Source organism: Corythoichthys intestinalis, chromosome 4 (assembly GCF_030265065.1).
Source record: "Corythoichthys intestinalis isolate RoL2023-P3 chromosome 4, ASM3026506v1, whole genome shotgun sequence".
NCBI lineage: Eukaryota > Metazoa > Chordata > Actinopteri > Syngnathiformes > Syngnathidae > Corythoichthys > Corythoichthys intestinalis.
In genome coordinates, this window is record NC_080398.1 from 22,786,080 (window position 1) to 22,802,355 (window position 16,276).

Here is a 16,276-nt window from a genome sequence, read left to right on the forward strand (position 1 = left end):
TCATATTCAATGATATGTACAGTATATTGGAACTGGATGCCATGCATTGCTAATACTACCAATCCCAGGAAACTTTTTTTTTTCTAGCCTTAATCCATTTTCCACTCAATAAAAGTGTGAATCTGAAAGGCTGTTTCTTGCCATATGTGACTTGTGACTGAATGGAGTGCAATGAAGTTACATGGGGTTTGCACCATTTCCCTGCGAGCTTGAACAGGGTAAGCGGTGTATAAAATGAATATAAAATGCAGTTTATCATTTTTTTCCCCATCCTTATCAAGTCTTAGTTCATATTTTCATTTGTATATTTCAGCTACTCATTGCATGAGTTTTAACAGGTTTGGCTTGAAGCGCACCAGCAGATCCAGAAGTACAAGCCATAAAAGAGCAGGTTCCCAACTGTTACAACCTTTCTTTAAACAAAGTGTTTAACAAAAAAAATAAAAACAGAAACAGAAACGCCACACAAGAGGAAGGATCAGTTTTATTTGTCCCCTGGGGAATAAAAAAAAAAAAATCATGTGGCACTTTTAATCCATATATTCACAATCTAAAAATCTTCAAAACATTTTAACATGTGTAACAGTCTTTGGCCAGATCTATGCATTCATCTATAGCATACATTACATAGAATCCTAAAGCTATATCGTTTATTACAGACCACTGTATTTCCAGGGTTTAAAGACATCTTGTGAAAAAAAGCACTTCTTCTATACTATTAAGGCTAGCAGAGATGCAGTATTAACGCATTAGGCTGATTTATGCTTCTGCGTTGCGGTGATGGCAGACCTACGCCGTCAACGCAGACCCGATTTACGACTCTACGCCGTAGCCTGACGTGCACCCCCACAAAATCCTAGCTACACGTCCCGTCAACGCATGGTGACCTGACGCAAATGGACTGTGATTGGTCCGCTCAGACTGTTGTTTCCGGTTCAGCGCGAAATCACCGCCATTTACTAACTTTCTTGCGCGACACTCAAAAATGGACCAAGCTGACAAGAGGATCGTCGAAGAGGCCCGCAAGTACGACCGCCTGTACTAAGTTTCGTCAAAGTTTTCTAAAGATTGCCAAATGGCAAGCAATTTGCGGAAAGAGATTGCTGAAAAGATGGGGATGGAGGTCAGTGAATGGATGATGTAGCCCAGAGAAAAATATTGAAGCGTTATACTTAATAATGTAGCCCAGAGAAAAATATTGAAATGTTATACTCAATAACAACACTAAAGGGCATGAGCGACATTTGAATGAAGTCAGAGACTCACAACTATGATGTCAGCGCATGCAGCACTTCCTTTAGGAACGTTGGCTTTTTCTAACTGAGGGGGAAAAGTTTTGTTCGCCCCAGAAAGTAAAGCAAATTGACGAATGCATCAACTGTTGCTGTGTGGCGTCTGTTGCTTAAAGAGAATTCAGACGGTCGCGTGGTGAAAATATTGAGCAGAAACCACTCGGTAAGATGTGGAAACAATTCGCTAATGCTAAATTTGCATTCATGGCTAACTGCTAGCGCCTTAATCATGCAGGCCAAAAGCCTTGTGTGAGAGGAAGAGGACCAGGCGTCGTCAGTTAAGACTATTCAGTGAGATATTTTTATCAAAATATACTGCTGTTTGTAATGGTATAAAATATATTTTCTATTTGAAAGGAAAAGAAATGTAATTTCTGTTTTTGGTTATGGAAAATGTACCACTTACAGTATTGCATGAAAAAATGCTTTTGAGAGCCTAATTAACATTTTTGTGTTATGGAAATGTCATTTATTGCATACAAAATGCTTTGTAAGTGACTAGAAGTATATTCTTGAATGTTTACACTCAGTAATGTTTGAAAAAGTTGTACAACAAAAATGAAACTGAAACATTGAAACTGAAAAGATTGTAACCCAAGACCTGTGTTAAATACAGGTTTTTTCTTCTGATTGGGAAAAAAAAGAAAGATCATCAGATTGGATTCAACGATGGCGAGCTAACCCAGAGTGATTGAAGAACCAAGAACATCGATAATTCTGGAATAACAGTCCGGTAGGATTGTATCAATCATCGGACTGATACATACATTTTTTTCTTCGAAAAGAGTGCACTCCAACGAACATTTGGGAAAAATCTATCGAAATAGAAAAAACTGAGACATTTAATTAGTTGCCACTGCAACTAATATTGGACAAATTTTGACTTTGACAAAACAATTGACTGAGACTCAAGACTATTTTTTTTCTATTTTTCTTGTTGGTAATTTTATAGTGTGTTATTAATAGTTAATTGTGTGTTAAATTGTTAAAAATTGTTTTTTTTTTATATTGTTCATTAAAAATATACAAAAAAAAGCATTCCAATTGCCTAAACCTGATGTTTGATGTGGTTATCGTATCCAAACCAAATAAACCGAACCTAGATTGCAGCTCCTATCGGTATACATACAGAAGGATATAGATAGGGGCTACAATAACAAAATGGAAGAACCTCAGAGACAAGTATGTGCATGTTTGGAAGCGAATGGCCACACTAAGCGGTGACCCAGCCAGCTTTTTATCAGTTCGTCTTATTTTTGGTTGGTGCACTTTACCATGTATTTTGGACATATTTTTGCTATGAGTCTGTTACTTTACATTTACACTTCAAGGAGATGTAGAATAAAGCACAACTTTGGTATCAAAAGAGTTGTTTTTATGTATAATTTTTAACAACAGACAGTTTACACAACTGATACGTACATCATCACTGATTGCGAGTGCCATGGTGCTTTTACGATAATGTGCTTACCATTAAGGCTTCCAACGCAGTTTGGGACGTTTCATAGCCGCCAGAAATCTGCTATGGCTTCTCACTGCCTGGTTATAGGACACGGCAAAATATCGGGCTGGAGGGCTGTCCACAATGCTTTGCAGACCTCGGACAAAACACTGGACACAGTGCTCGACGCCAGTGAAGCTAGCCGCCACAGCTTGCTGGCTTCTACCCGAGGCTAGAATTCGTACTGTGACTGCCAGTCTCTGGGCGGCATCAACAGCCGGACAGACCACATCTGGTACAGTCTTCTGCTTCGCCTACGGCTCAACATTTGTATGATCAACATGTTGTTGTTCAATGTTGATGAGCTGAAGATCCATATTCAAGCAGTCCATTTCGTTGTCATTGTTGTCTAACCGAAAGAAAACTAAAAGGAATTCGACAAGAGTCCCCCAAAACTATACAAACACAACGCCACACCCCTCTAGTGGCTTGGTGGTGAATTACAGAGCAAGGCGTTCCCAGGATGCAGAACTTCGAATGCTCATTGACGACGACGCTTCCATGCCGTCGCCATGTCATTACCGCAACGAAGAAGCGTAAATTAGGCTTTAGAAGGAGCTGGTGCTTTCTGCATCCATGATGTGTGCACATCCTTTGTGTTAGTAAACAAATAATCCCTCTATATTTATCCAAGAAATGTAGAAGGATAAAACCGAAAGTTGCCAGAAATATATATCGTATGAAAAATAATCAAAGACACTGCAGGTCATATTGAGCCCACACCTGTTGTATGGAGACATGTCAAATCCGGTGGATGAAAATAATAAAAGCAACATTGTGCTGCTTTGACTCTCGGTAAAAAAATTAATGATTAACTTGTACATTGTCAATGCAAACACCAGTTCTCATTAGCATGCCAAAAAGAAACAGCGACCATATGCCTTTTTGTCGACTGAGCTCCACTTTCACAACACCTTTACTAGTTGCTATGAACCTGACCGCTGACTTGGGCTCCATTTGCTTCGAGCGGCTGAGGGGCTTGCCTCGTCATTCGTTGTACATGATCTTCGTAAGAAGGAGGCCCGTTTCTCACTCTGACCTCGGCGTATTCTGTATGGTTATCCTGGACTTTCAGCTGGACCTTTCCACTATCCTTGGAGTAAAACGGACCCAGCTGTGCGTAGTTCATCTCCTAGTTGAACGATGAAACAGATAAATGAATAACTAAAAGTATCACTTCCCTCACTAGACACAACCATATTACGGGATAATATTTGTTCAGAACATTTGCTTCTCCCTTCAATATAACTTAGCTGTGTACCTTCTTCCTGGTCAAAGTCCAAAGATTTACATGGAGGCAATTTGTCCAACAAGCCGTAACAAAACCGATCACAGACTCATCAGTCTTTAATCAAAGTTGTATCGAGCTCAATTGTACTGTTAGTAGTCTGCCAATTGTTCTGTCTGTCAGGGACTTGGTTAGTCGGCCGGCTGGCCAATCTGTCTATCTAATTGTCAGTCGGTCTCTCAGTCTGCTCACATACAGTGTATCACAAAAGTGAGTACACCCCTCGCATTTTTGCAGATTTTTAAGTATATCTTTTCATGGGACAACACTGACAAAATGACAACTTTGACACAATGAAAAGTAGTCTGTGTGCAGCTTATATAATAGAGTTAATTTATTTCCCCCTCATTAATACCTAAAACCCTAGCAAACAAAAGTGAGTACACCCCTTTGAGAAAACGTACATCCTTAAATGTCCAAATTGAGTACTGCTTGTCATTTTCATTTCAAAATGTCATGTGACTCGTTCCAGGAGTGCTGTCAGCATTGCTGCAGAGATTGAAGAGTTGGGTGGTCAGCCTGTTAGTGTTTAGACCATACGCCGCACTCTACATCGAATCGGTGTGCATGGCTGTCACCCCAGGAGGAAGCCTCTTCTAAAGACGGTACACAAGAAAGCCCGCTCGTTTCATCAGACCATAGGACATGGTTCCAGTAATCCATGTGCTTTGTCGACATGTCTTCAACAAACTATTTCATGTGTACCATCTTCAGAAGAGGCTTCCTTCTGGGGTGACAGCAATGCACAACAATTTGATGTAGAGTGTGGCGTATAGTCTAAACACTAACAGGCTGACCCCCCCAACTCTTCAATCTCTGCAGCAATGCCGACAGCACTCCTGTAACGAGTCACATGATATTTTGGAGGGAAAATGACAAGCAGTCCTCAATTTGGACATATAGGGATGTACGTTTTTTCATATGGGTGTACTCACTTTTGTTGCCAGGGGTTTATATCAATGGCTATATTTTGAGTTATTTTGAGGGGGAAATAATTTAACTCCATCATATAAGCTGCACACAGACTACTTTTCATTGTGTCAATGTGTCATTTTGTCAGTGTTGTCCCATTAAAAGGTATACCGTATTTTTCGGACTACAAGTCGCACCTGAGTATAAGTTGCACCAGCCATAAAATGCCCAACGAAGAGAAAAAAAAAAACATATATAAGTCGCACCGGATTATAAGTCGCATTTTTGGGGGAAATTTACTGGATAAAATCCAACACATAGAACAGACATGTCATCTTCAAAGGCAATTTGATATAAAAATACAAAAGAGAAAAAAATGCTGAATAGGTGTAAAGTGTACAGTGCATGAACAACGAAATGCTAATATACTGTCCTCACCAGGACGCTACGGCCCGGTCCTGGCTATTCAGCTGGCTAAACTCCAAAATGACGATGCTGGACGTCCGTATAATTTGCTGAATCCATTTCGTCCTCGATACCAAACAGGTTCGCATCAACGTAAATAAATGATAATTAGGTGCTTTTACACACAGGCGTTGCCTCTATAGAGATATTTTAAAAGCATAAACAATGAACGTAGGTTCGCAGCCGTATTTCTCTCTCGCTAACTCGCCCACTCACTCAGAGCTACGTAGCTGTCGGTCTTCTTCATGTAAACAACTGCGAGTGCGCCCTCACGTGGGCGTGAAAGCGCCACAAACTAAAAGCATGCATTTCAATATAAAAAAGTACATTATACAATTGAACACACATTGCCAAAGGCAGAACGCGAACGTGGCCATAGCTATTAAGAGTTATTCAGATAACTATAGCATAAAGAACATGTAGTTTACCAAACCATCAGTGTCACTCCAAAACACCAAAATAACGTGTGAAATGATATCATAATGTGTTAATAATTTCACACATAAGTCGCTCCTGAGTATAAGTAGCGCCCCAGCCAAACTATGAAAAAAAAAAAACTGCGACTTATAGTCCGAAAAATACGGTACTTAAATATCGGCAGAAATGCGAGGGGTGTACTCACTTTTGTGATACACTGTACCTACTCTCCTACTCTATTATTATTATTATTATCATTATTATTATTACCCATTACATTTTTGTACTCAATTTTGTGGATTTAAAAGTCGTCAGGACTGAACAAGACTTTTGGGCTAGCATTGAGTATGAGTTTTGTTTTAGCAAATTCTACAATGAGCAAACTGTATATTTTTGTGTCTGTTATATTTGTCAAATCTATTTTTCAGTCTGTTGGTGTGTCAGTCAATCTCGCCATTTGTCACTAAAATATGACATTTTTTTTTCTATACCTGATTTTTTATTTCTGCTGTGTTGTCCTGGCCTTTGCCTCCTGCAGCAAAATCTAATCCAACACATAATTGTTTCAACAACATTAGATTCAGTTGATTCTAATCCAAAACAAATACACAGGTATTAGATAAAAGCTGAATTTGAGTTTTGCACTTACCTGACCTGGTAGAGGTATTTTCGCCTGGGTGATTCTTTAACTGTTTTCTGTGTTGCAACATTGTAATGTTATGTATGAACGCACTCACAATGTTCGTGTTAATCCATTTTAATCGTTTGCAACGTATTTTCCTTGTACATCTAAAGCGGCATAACTAAAATGTTGGATAATTCTAGCAATGCATTTAGTGGTAATGATTATACTTACCGGTTATGATAAATGTAGTAACCTCCACCACAAGCTGCTCCAAACACAACAAAACACGCCACAACGATGCCAGCGATGCAACCACCTGAACATGGACTTACTGGTTCATCTGTGTGGTATACAATTAAAAATCTCAGTTCTTCGTTAGTATTATTATACGTTCCAAATGCAGTTTTAAGTATATATGCTCCAACTTACCTAATACAGTCAAAATGTGGACTGCAGATATGGTTTTCCCAGTTATGTTATTCGATGCACTACAGACGTAGCTTCCGCTGTCTGAAGAGTTAATGTTGCTTTTGACGAACGTTGAAGAATTGTATAATTTTGTGTGGTTCAGTGATGTCCATGTAAAAGTGGCGAATGGAACAGACTCAGCAGAGCAGGTTAATGTTAATGTTTGCTTTACATTTATTTGGCTCGGTCCCATGATTTGGACAGAATCAGGCCCATCTGCAGAACAAAGTTATGTTAAATTAGAAACATCAATACATTGTAATTAGGGGTGTGACAAAATATGGAAATTGATTGAACACGTTTATTTCGAATACTTAATACATACAAATGTTGATATATCGTGATACTTTGCATTCGTTCCCAGGTCACTTCCTGTGAATTTGGGTTACAGAACAGGTCACATCTAGAGCTGAACCTAATACTCGAGCAACTAGAGTTTAAAAACTGATCCGAGTAATTTTATTCGCCTCGAGGAATCGTTTAATTTTGCCAGCTCTAAGCAGAGGAAGAAGCAAAAATACCTTACTGCAGCCGGCAGCCGCTACAAACTATGCCAACTTTGCTAAAAACTACACCCGCATGATGCTACGGTGGTAGCAGGTAACATTTGATGCATCTCATAGATATCACATATATATAGAACTAAATGAAATGACAGACTCGGCGGCGTTGGTAAACAGCCGCTATCTTAATGTAGTCAACTTTTCAGCGCTAATAAATAAGATTAACATTACTGTCCCTTGCTCATGTAACGTTAACATTTATTTTGAACACTGCAAAAACTTAAAATCCTATCAGCACTTAGTTTAGACTAACTTAAAACGTAACTAGAACTTAAAAACAGCTTGATACAAATGAATATTCAATTGAAACACGCCGGAAAAACTCCTAACTTTTAAGTGATGTGAGTTATCAAGCGTAATGACATTTTTAAGTAAGAAATAAGATGTTTTGTTTTTTGTAAAATCTAGAAGTTTTTTGAGTGAAAGCAGTGAATTTGTCTTTTTTTCCCCCTTTCTAGTCACATTTGAGATGCAAGTGTTGGCTGTTTTTAACAATGTACATAAAAAATAAAGACATTGATTGACTAAAAATGGTTCAATATTAGATGAAATGTCTTGTTTTCTCATGTATATTTATAATTGCTCTTAACCTAAACATTTTTTTTAAATCCGATTACTCTATTAATCGATAGAGTTTTCAGTCGAATACTCGATTACTAAAATATTCGATAGCTGCAGCCCTAGTCGCATCACTCACATCCTTTAATTTTGGTGAATTTTCAGCTCACTTCCTGTTGATTTTGGGTTACAGAACAGGTCACGTCAGTAACATCCTTTAATTTTAGGGCATTTTCAGGTCACTTCCTGTTGAGTTCCAGTTCCTTCCTTTAAATTTGGGGGCACTTTCAGGTCACTTCCTGTTGATTTTTAGTAACTTGCTTTTATTTTGGTGTTAATTTATAGTTACAGAACAGGAAGTGACCTATAAAATGCCCCGAAATTAGCAGGAAGTTGACTGAAAATCAACAGGTAATGACCTGAAATGACCCCAAAATGACCTGGTTGCCTGTCGTTGGCTTCCACTGACGGCTATAGAAGTGGGAGTGGTTCATTTGCTGCCACCCTTACAGTTCAAATGGATTGGACGTCTACTAAAGATAAACTTATAGCAGAAGGTGAAGATAGCTTTTTTTCCCCCAGTTTATTAGTTGTTTTGTAGAATGAATTCCTGACCAATGTCTAGATAACCGTTGTATCGCTATATCGTGAACTCATCGTTATCTTGAGCGTTGTATTGCAAATCGTATCGTGAGTTACCAGAGGTTCCCTCCCCTAATTGTAATGGATGCAAAATAAAACCTGTAAAGACCCAACGCAATATGGTCTGGGGGAAAAAAATTGCAAAAGTACTTGCCTAGCCAATGTTTTTGTACACATTGCGTGTGTATGTAAGTTGAGTGATACTAGTGGTGGTTGTTGCCAATTACTTACAGTTAACAAGTATGTTGTATGTTATTTCTTCGGTGTTAATGGGGTTGCTAACCCGACAGGAATACGGAGCGCTGTCGGATCTATTAACGGTGTGGAACGAGAGGACTGCATCCTTGTCATGGAGGGTTATGTGGTCATCTGGGACCAGCACCAAGCCGTTCTTAGTCCACTCTCTGAAGAAAACCGACCCAGCGGCGTCACAGGTAAGATTCAGCATTCTTCCTTCTGTTGGGTGAGTGGTTGATGGTGTGATGGAAGTGTTTGAAATTCTTTCTGTTGAAGATAGAATTTGGATTAATATTCTAAGCAATTATTAGAATTATCTGGAGGGTCAAACAACGTGTCTGTGTTTCGATGTTGAATTTGCTAGTTATGACAGAGTTGTGATTTGAGCTACATAAACTTGTCCTCTTATCATCACCAACCTTACGTAGTTTGTCATTCAAACTCCCAAGTGGACATGACTGGAAGCATGACCATTTTCTGTTGGCCTATGGAGCAGTTGTACCGTATTGGCCCGAATATAAGACGGTGTTTTTTGCATTGAAATAAGACTGAAAAAGTGGGAGTCGTCATACAGTGGGGCAAATAAGTATTTAGTCAACCACCAATTGTGCAAGTTCTCCTACTTGAAAAGATAAGAGAGGCCTGTAATTGTCAACATGGGTAAACCTAGACCTTGAGAGACAGAATAGGAAAAAAAAACAAAAACAAAACAGAAAATCACATTGTTTGATTTTTGAATAATTTATTTCCAAATTAGAGTGGAAAATAAGTAATTGGTCACCTACAAACAAGCTAGATTTCTGGCTGCCAAAGAGGTCTAACTTCTTCTAACGAGGTCTAACGAGGCTCCACTCGTTACCTGTATTAATAGCACCTGTTTTAACTCTATCGGTATAAAAGACACCTGTCCACAACCTCAGTCAGTCACACTCCAAACTCCACTATGGCCAAGACCAAAGAGCTGTCGAAGGACACCAGAGACAAAATTGTAGACCTGCCCTGCACCAGGCTGGGAAGACTGAATATGCAATAGGTAAAACGCTTGGTGTAAAGAAATCAACTGTGGGAGCAATTATTAGAAAATGGAAGACATACAAGACCACTGATAATCTCCCTCGATCTGGGGCTCCATGCAAGATCTCACCCCGTGGCATCAAAATGATAACAAGAACGATGAGCAATAATCCCAGAACCACACGGGGGGACCTAGTGAATGACCTAAAGAGAGCTGGGACCACAGTAACAAAGGCTACTATCAGAAACACCGCCAGGGACTCAAATCCTGCACTGCCAGACGTGTCCCCCTGCTGAAGAAAGTACACGTCCAGTCCCATCTGCGGTTCGCTAGAGAGCATTTGAATGTGTTGAATGTGTTATGGTCAGATGAAACCAAAATAGAACTTTTTGGTAGAAACACAGGTTCTTGTGTTTGGAGGAGAAAGAATACTGAATTGCATCCGAAGAACACCATACCCACTCTGAAACATGGGGGTGGAAACATCATGCTTTGGGGCTGTTTTTCTGCAAAGGGACCAGGACGACTGATCTGTGTAAAGGAAAGAATGAATGGGGCCATATATCGAGATTTTGAGTGAAAATCTCCTTCCATCAGCAAGGGCATTGAAGATGAGACGTGGCTGGGTCTTTCAGCATGACAATGATCCCAAACACACAGCCAGGGCAACAAAGGAGGTCCTGGAGTGGCTGAGCCAGTCTCCAGATCTCAACCCCATAGAAAATCTGTGGAGGGAGTTAAAAGTCCGTGTTGCCCGACAGCCCCAAAACATCACTGCTCTAGAGGAGATCTGCATAGAGGAATGGGCCAAAATACCAGCAACAGTGTGTGAAAAGCTTGTGAAGAGTTACAGAAAACGTTTGGCCTCCGTTATTGCCAACAAAGGGTACATAACAAAGTATTGAGATGAACTTTTGGTATTGACCAAATACTTATTTTTCACCATGATTTGCAAATAAATTCTTTAAAAATCAAACAATGTCATTTTCTGTTTTTTTTTTTTTCCCCACATTCTGTCGTTCATGGTTGAGGTTTACCCATGATGACAATTACAGGCCTCTCTAACATTTTCAAGTGGGAGAACTTGCACAATTAGTGGTTGACTAAATACTTATTTACTGTATACTGTATATTCGGGGTCTAGACATTATACCCATTCACGACGCTAGATGGCGCCGATATCATTGAAGCGAATTCTGAGTTTGAGGAGTAATGTTCTGTCATGATAGATCTCAGCTACTCTCAAGTTTAACCAGTTTGCATTATTTTATAGCAGTGTTTTTCCTTATTCAGATTTGTTTCAAGACTACAGTTACAGTTAGACCTCACTTTGATGGCTAATGCAGTTATTGCAATTTGGTTGTTTTATCACAATAGATTGATTTATTTACATTTCTAAAACCAGAAGCCATTCATTTACGAATGTGATTGCACTTTAGTTTACATATTTAAATGTTCAGATATTTAGATTTGAATGAGGCAAAATAACATGCTTTTTCTCTGAAATATATTGTTATAATCCTTTGTTTCAGATGTACTGTAATTATTTTCTGTATAAAAATTAATTTGGTGTTTAAAAAGTCTTTTTTCAAACTTGAGTCTTGAAAAATAGGGGGTCGTCTTATAATCAGGGCCGTCTTATATTCGGGCCAATGCGGTAATTAAGTCCTCTAAATTCTGCCTAGCAACATGTGACAGGAAAAAATCTGAGCAATTTCCTTCATTCTTCATAGCACGGGTAAAATAAACTAAGGATTCATGTTGTCGGCATGATTGATAACAATGATTACTACGACAGTCGTTGATCTTACTTAGCACATTGACCGAAGAGGGCTGAGATATTTTGTGTCTCATGGTATTTCCATTAAAAGCCAGGCAGCTGTAGTTTCCACTCTGACTCTGCTGAATGTTCATTAGCAAGAGATTTGATCCAAACTTTGACAGATCCTTCCCATCCAAAAACCAGGTATAAATAGCCGACGGTCTGGAGGCACTGAAACAGGAAAGGTTGATGTTTGACCCTTCTGCGATGTATTCTTCTAATGGAGACACCTGGAGGTATGTATCATCTGGGCCAACTGAAAAACATGGTGTGCAGATGAGATATCTGGGAACTGCCACAAGCAGCGAAGTCAAACATTCACTGACCAAATAATTTTGAACACCTGCCATGTCAAGAAAAGTAGTCTACATTCTTGAGTGTTAGCCTTGTAAGGGCACTAACAGCCAGGTTGTGCTGGCTCTGTCAGAAACAAAGTATAATGCTCAATTTGGGCAGGTCGTGATGCTCCTTGACCATCCCACACGATTAAACTCTTATTGTTATGAATGAAAAGTCTGTTCTCTGACGCTACAGCAAATAGTGCTCTGAGAATTGAAAATAAGAAGAGGAAGTGACCACACATGCAACTGTTTTATTGTGTTGAAACCTTTCTGTGCATTCTCCCTTAGACTGTTGGGCAAAAGTATTGACACCCCTGCAATTCTGTCAGTAATTGCTCAATTTTTCCCAGAAATGATTGCAATTACAAATGCTAATGAAAAAAAAAAAAAAAATCATTATCATTTTACACAAAACAAAAACGGGCCGGACAAAAGTATTGGCATCCTCAGCCTAATACTTCGTAGCACAATCTTTAGACAAAATAACTGCGAACAACCGCTTCCGGTATCCATCAATGAGTTTCTTACAATGCTCTGCTGGAATTTTAGACCATTCTTCTTTGGCCAACTGCTCCAGGTCTCTGAGATTTGAGGGGTGCCTTCTCCAAACTGTCATTTTCAGATCTCTCCTCAGGTGTTCTGTGGGATTCAAGTTGGACTCATTGCTGGCCATTTTAGAAGTCTCCAGTGCCTTCTCTCTCTGGGCTCTACATTATTCTGCAAAAAATGTTGGTAGTCTTCAGACTTCATAATACCATACACACGGTCAAGCAGTCCAGTGCCAGATGAAGCAAAGCAACCCCAAAACATCAGGGAAACTATTAAGCCATGTTTAACAGTGGGGACCGTGTTCTTTACTTTGAAGGACTCGTTTTTTTCCCTGTACACTTTATGTTTATGCCTTTTCCCAAAAAGCTCTACTTTTGTCTCATCTGACCAGGGAACATTCTTCCAAAATGTTTTTGGCTTTCTCAGGTAAGTTTTGGCAAACTCCAGCCGGTCTTTTTTATGTCTCTGGTTCAGAAATGGGGTCTTAATGGGTATCGTAGCATAGAGTCCCTTTTCATTCAGACGCTGATGGATAGTACGGGTTGACACTTGTACCCTCAGAATGCAGGACAGCTTGAACTTGTTTGGGTGTTAGTCGAGGTTCTTTATCCACCATCCGCACAATCTTTCCTTGAAATCTCTCGTCAAATTTTCTTTTCCGTCCACATTTAGGGAGGTTAGCCACAGTGCCATGGGTGTTACACTTATAGATGACACTGCGCATGGTAGACACAGGAACATTCAGGTCTTTGGAGATGGACTTGTAGCCTTGAGATTGCCAATGCTTCCTCACAATTTTGCGTCTCAAGTCCTGAGACAGTTCTTTGGTCTTCTTTTCTCCATGCTCAATGTGGTACACACAAGCACACAGGACAGAGGTAGGGTCAACTTAAATCCATTTTAACTGGCTGCAAGTGTGATTTAGTTTTTGCCACCACCTGTTATGTTTCACAGGTAAGTAACAAGTGCTGTTAATTACACAAATTAGAGAAGCATCACATGATTTTTCAAAGGGTGCCAATGCTTTTGTCCAGCCCATTTTTTTGGGGAGTTTTGTGTAAAATGATAATGATTTATTTACTTTTCCCGTTCTCTTTTGTGTTTTTTCATTTCAAGCAAAATAAATGGAGCTATTACTACCAAAGCTTTTGTAATTTCAATCATTTTCTAGGAGAAATTGAGCATTATCTGACAGAATTATAGGGGTGCAAATATTTTTGGCCAGCGCTGTAAGCCTGCTTTCACACACATACAAACACAATAAATCAATTTTCGGATTTTAAGATGGCAAACGCTGGATAGTTCGAGCTGCTGCCCAGCATTAAAATATCTTTGTTTACCATATCATATATATTGTATGTATTTTGTGATTGGAGGGAAAGCCCCTCAAAATGTCTGGATTCTTTATTTAAAAAAATATAGATATACAGTATATAAATTAGGTAGCTAGTTAAGTTATCTGGCTAAGAATTGGGAACACAACAGATACAAAATGTAGTTGGTGATCCTGTTTAAACGAGCAAACATAAAAGCTTTTGTAGTAGATTTGTTTAGGTTGTGCAGATAGATCCAATGTTTTTGTGGTGAAAGATATAAAGAAAGGTCCTTACAGCTGACAGAAAGATGCACTGGTTCGCTGGTGACTTCGCTGATAGCATTGGACACCCGACATTTGAACAACCCGTGGTCATAGCGGGTCACCGGGGTGAGAGTTAGTGTAGCGCCATCGTCTGTGAGCTGAACTGTGTCACCGGCTGAAATCACAGCGCTGCCATTCAACCATTGGAAATTGATGAATGATCCAAAGGACGAGCAGGATAGGCGGACGGTGCTGTTAAACTCCACAAGCTCTGTGCTATTGACTTTTAATGTTGCATTGGAGACTGGAACTGTGGGTGCAAAATAACAAAAAATGTAGAGAAATCATGCTGGTCTTTATAGAGGATGGTTGGTGTTGGGCTTAGGTTAAGGTTACATGTAAATACAAATATAACAATACATACTGATCATCAGCTCAGATACTACACGCATGAAATATCTGCTTACCAAGTGTTTGCAGTGAAGTAGTTCCGCTGATTTGTTTGTCGTCATCTGTGATGATGAGAACTCTGTATTCTCCGCTGTCATTCAGAGCAAGTTGAGTGAGCTCAAGAGACCCAGTCTGAATGAAGAGAGTGATCCTGCCCTCAAAGCGGGAATCGGTTATGTTTTTAGTTCTGGCTGTTATGATGGGTATTTCCTCGCTTTCTTTGATTAATGTCCAAGTCACCACTGGGAATGGTTGTGCTGTGGGGGTCACTGTGGTGTTGAACCTCACAGATCCTCCAACGGCAGCCATCAGAGGCCCGTTTGGCAACACACCGGATCCTGCAGTTAAACCTGAACGACAGATTTGTATTTTTTTTAAAGAGCTACCCTCGTGAGGAATAAGCGGCATGGAAAATGAATGAATGAATGAATAATCATACAAATATCCACTCTTCAGTAAAGTTTACAAGGCAAATCATTGCTACATGAGCGAATGTCCAGTTTCTGAAGTACCCTATCATTAACTTTATGATTGAGCTCAGTTATTTGCACTTTGACTGGCTTGCTCAAACAATCCTAAAGAATTTAAAAAAATACAAGTTACATTCTGATCTCATTTGAAATGCTGTCAGTACATATTACTATCGCATAAATTTACACTACTACTTACACTAGCCATTTTTCATTCTCAAATATGAGACTTACCTGTTAAAGCCACAGAGACGATACAAAGTACTGTTAGTGTGTCCATTTTAATCTTTCAGAAAATTATCCAGCTGAGAATGTCGCATTTACTAGGCCAAAGTAGCTCAATAAATGCGCTCTTCCGGCAGTGCTAATTGCACAAGAAGAGGAAGAAGCCTTCCTGGCTGTGCATTGTGTCACAGCCCAGGAACATTTAGGCAATAAACTAATACAGAAACTGTAGGTCACATTTTCAAAAGTGGCACTGCATTGCCCTCTTGTGTTTGTGCTTTAGTTAATACAAAGGCACAGAGGTATGTAAAGTGAGGTACTTTATCCATCCATCCATCTATGCATGCATGAATTTTCAACACCATTTATCCTTGTCGGGGTCGCGTTACTGTACTGTAGTTTCATGCACTTTCAGCGCTCAGTTTAAAAAAAAAAAAAAAAAACAACATTGAAGTTTGTCAGAACATCTGAATAACTATCCTAAAGATGCACTCACTGTTTCATCCTTGTCAGGCCTTAGTTGAGTTTTGTTAAGATTTTACCCTAGTGTGTCTGGTCATTGTGATTATTCATTGATTTCACCTTTTGTGGCCTGCTCCTTGTGTGCTGACCAATGCGCTGCCTCTTGTGTCACCCACCTGTGCCTCATTGTTTCGTTACCCCTTGTCTGTGTATTTAAGCTCCCAGTTTCTGTTAAGTCGTTGCTGTGTCATTGTCGCTTTTATGTTCATCCCAAGGCTTGCACTTTGGGTTTTTGTAGTTAATGAAGGAGATAGTACCTTTTCTCGTAGGCTCCGTCTAACTGTTTGCAATATTCTAACACACTTAATATAATCAATCAGGGAATAGTATATTTT

At 39.5% G+C, this 16,276-nt stretch overlaps 3 protein-coding genes across 3 annotated transcripts in view; 1 reads left to right on the forward strand and 2 right to left on the reverse strand.

Annotated features, from left to right (window-relative positions):
- Nucleotides 1-16,276, reverse strand: part of LOC130914622 (hemicentin-1-like) — a 52,185-nt gene that overhangs the window by 13,045 nt on the left and 22,864 nt on the right. The window lies entirely within an intron of this gene.
- Nucleotides 499-15,558, reverse strand: LOC130914620 (carcinoembryonic antigen-related cell adhesion molecule 5-like). The gene is made up of 10 exons (XM_057833987.1): nucleotides 15,429-15,558; nucleotides 14,742-15,074; nucleotides 14,306-14,584; nucleotides 11,795-12,061; nucleotides 8,963-9,235; nucleotides 6,930-7,184; nucleotides 6,732-6,840; nucleotides 6,525-6,571; nucleotides 6,367-6,419; nucleotides 499-3,925 (listed from the first exon to the last, which is right to left on the reverse strand). The coding sequence occupies exons 1-10, from the start codon at nucleotides 15,472-15,474 to the stop codon at nucleotides 3,713-3,715; spliced, it is 1,875 nt and encodes a 624-aa protein (XP_057689970.1). The 5' UTR covers nucleotides 15,475-15,558; the 3' UTR covers nucleotides 499-3,712.
- Nucleotides 9,031-16,276, forward strand: part of LOC130914617 (hemicentin-1-like) — a 46,511-nt gene continuing 39,265 nt past the window's right edge. Inside the window, exons 1-2 of the mRNA XM_057833983.1 lie at nucleotides 9,031-9,165; nucleotides 11,950-12,041. Of these exons, the coding sequence (XP_057689966.1) occupies nucleotides 12,026-12,041 (16 nt within the window). The 5' untranslated portion in view covers nucleotides 9,031-9,165; nucleotides 11,950-12,025. The remainder of the gene's footprint in view (nucleotides 9,166-11,949; nucleotides 12,042-16,276) is intronic.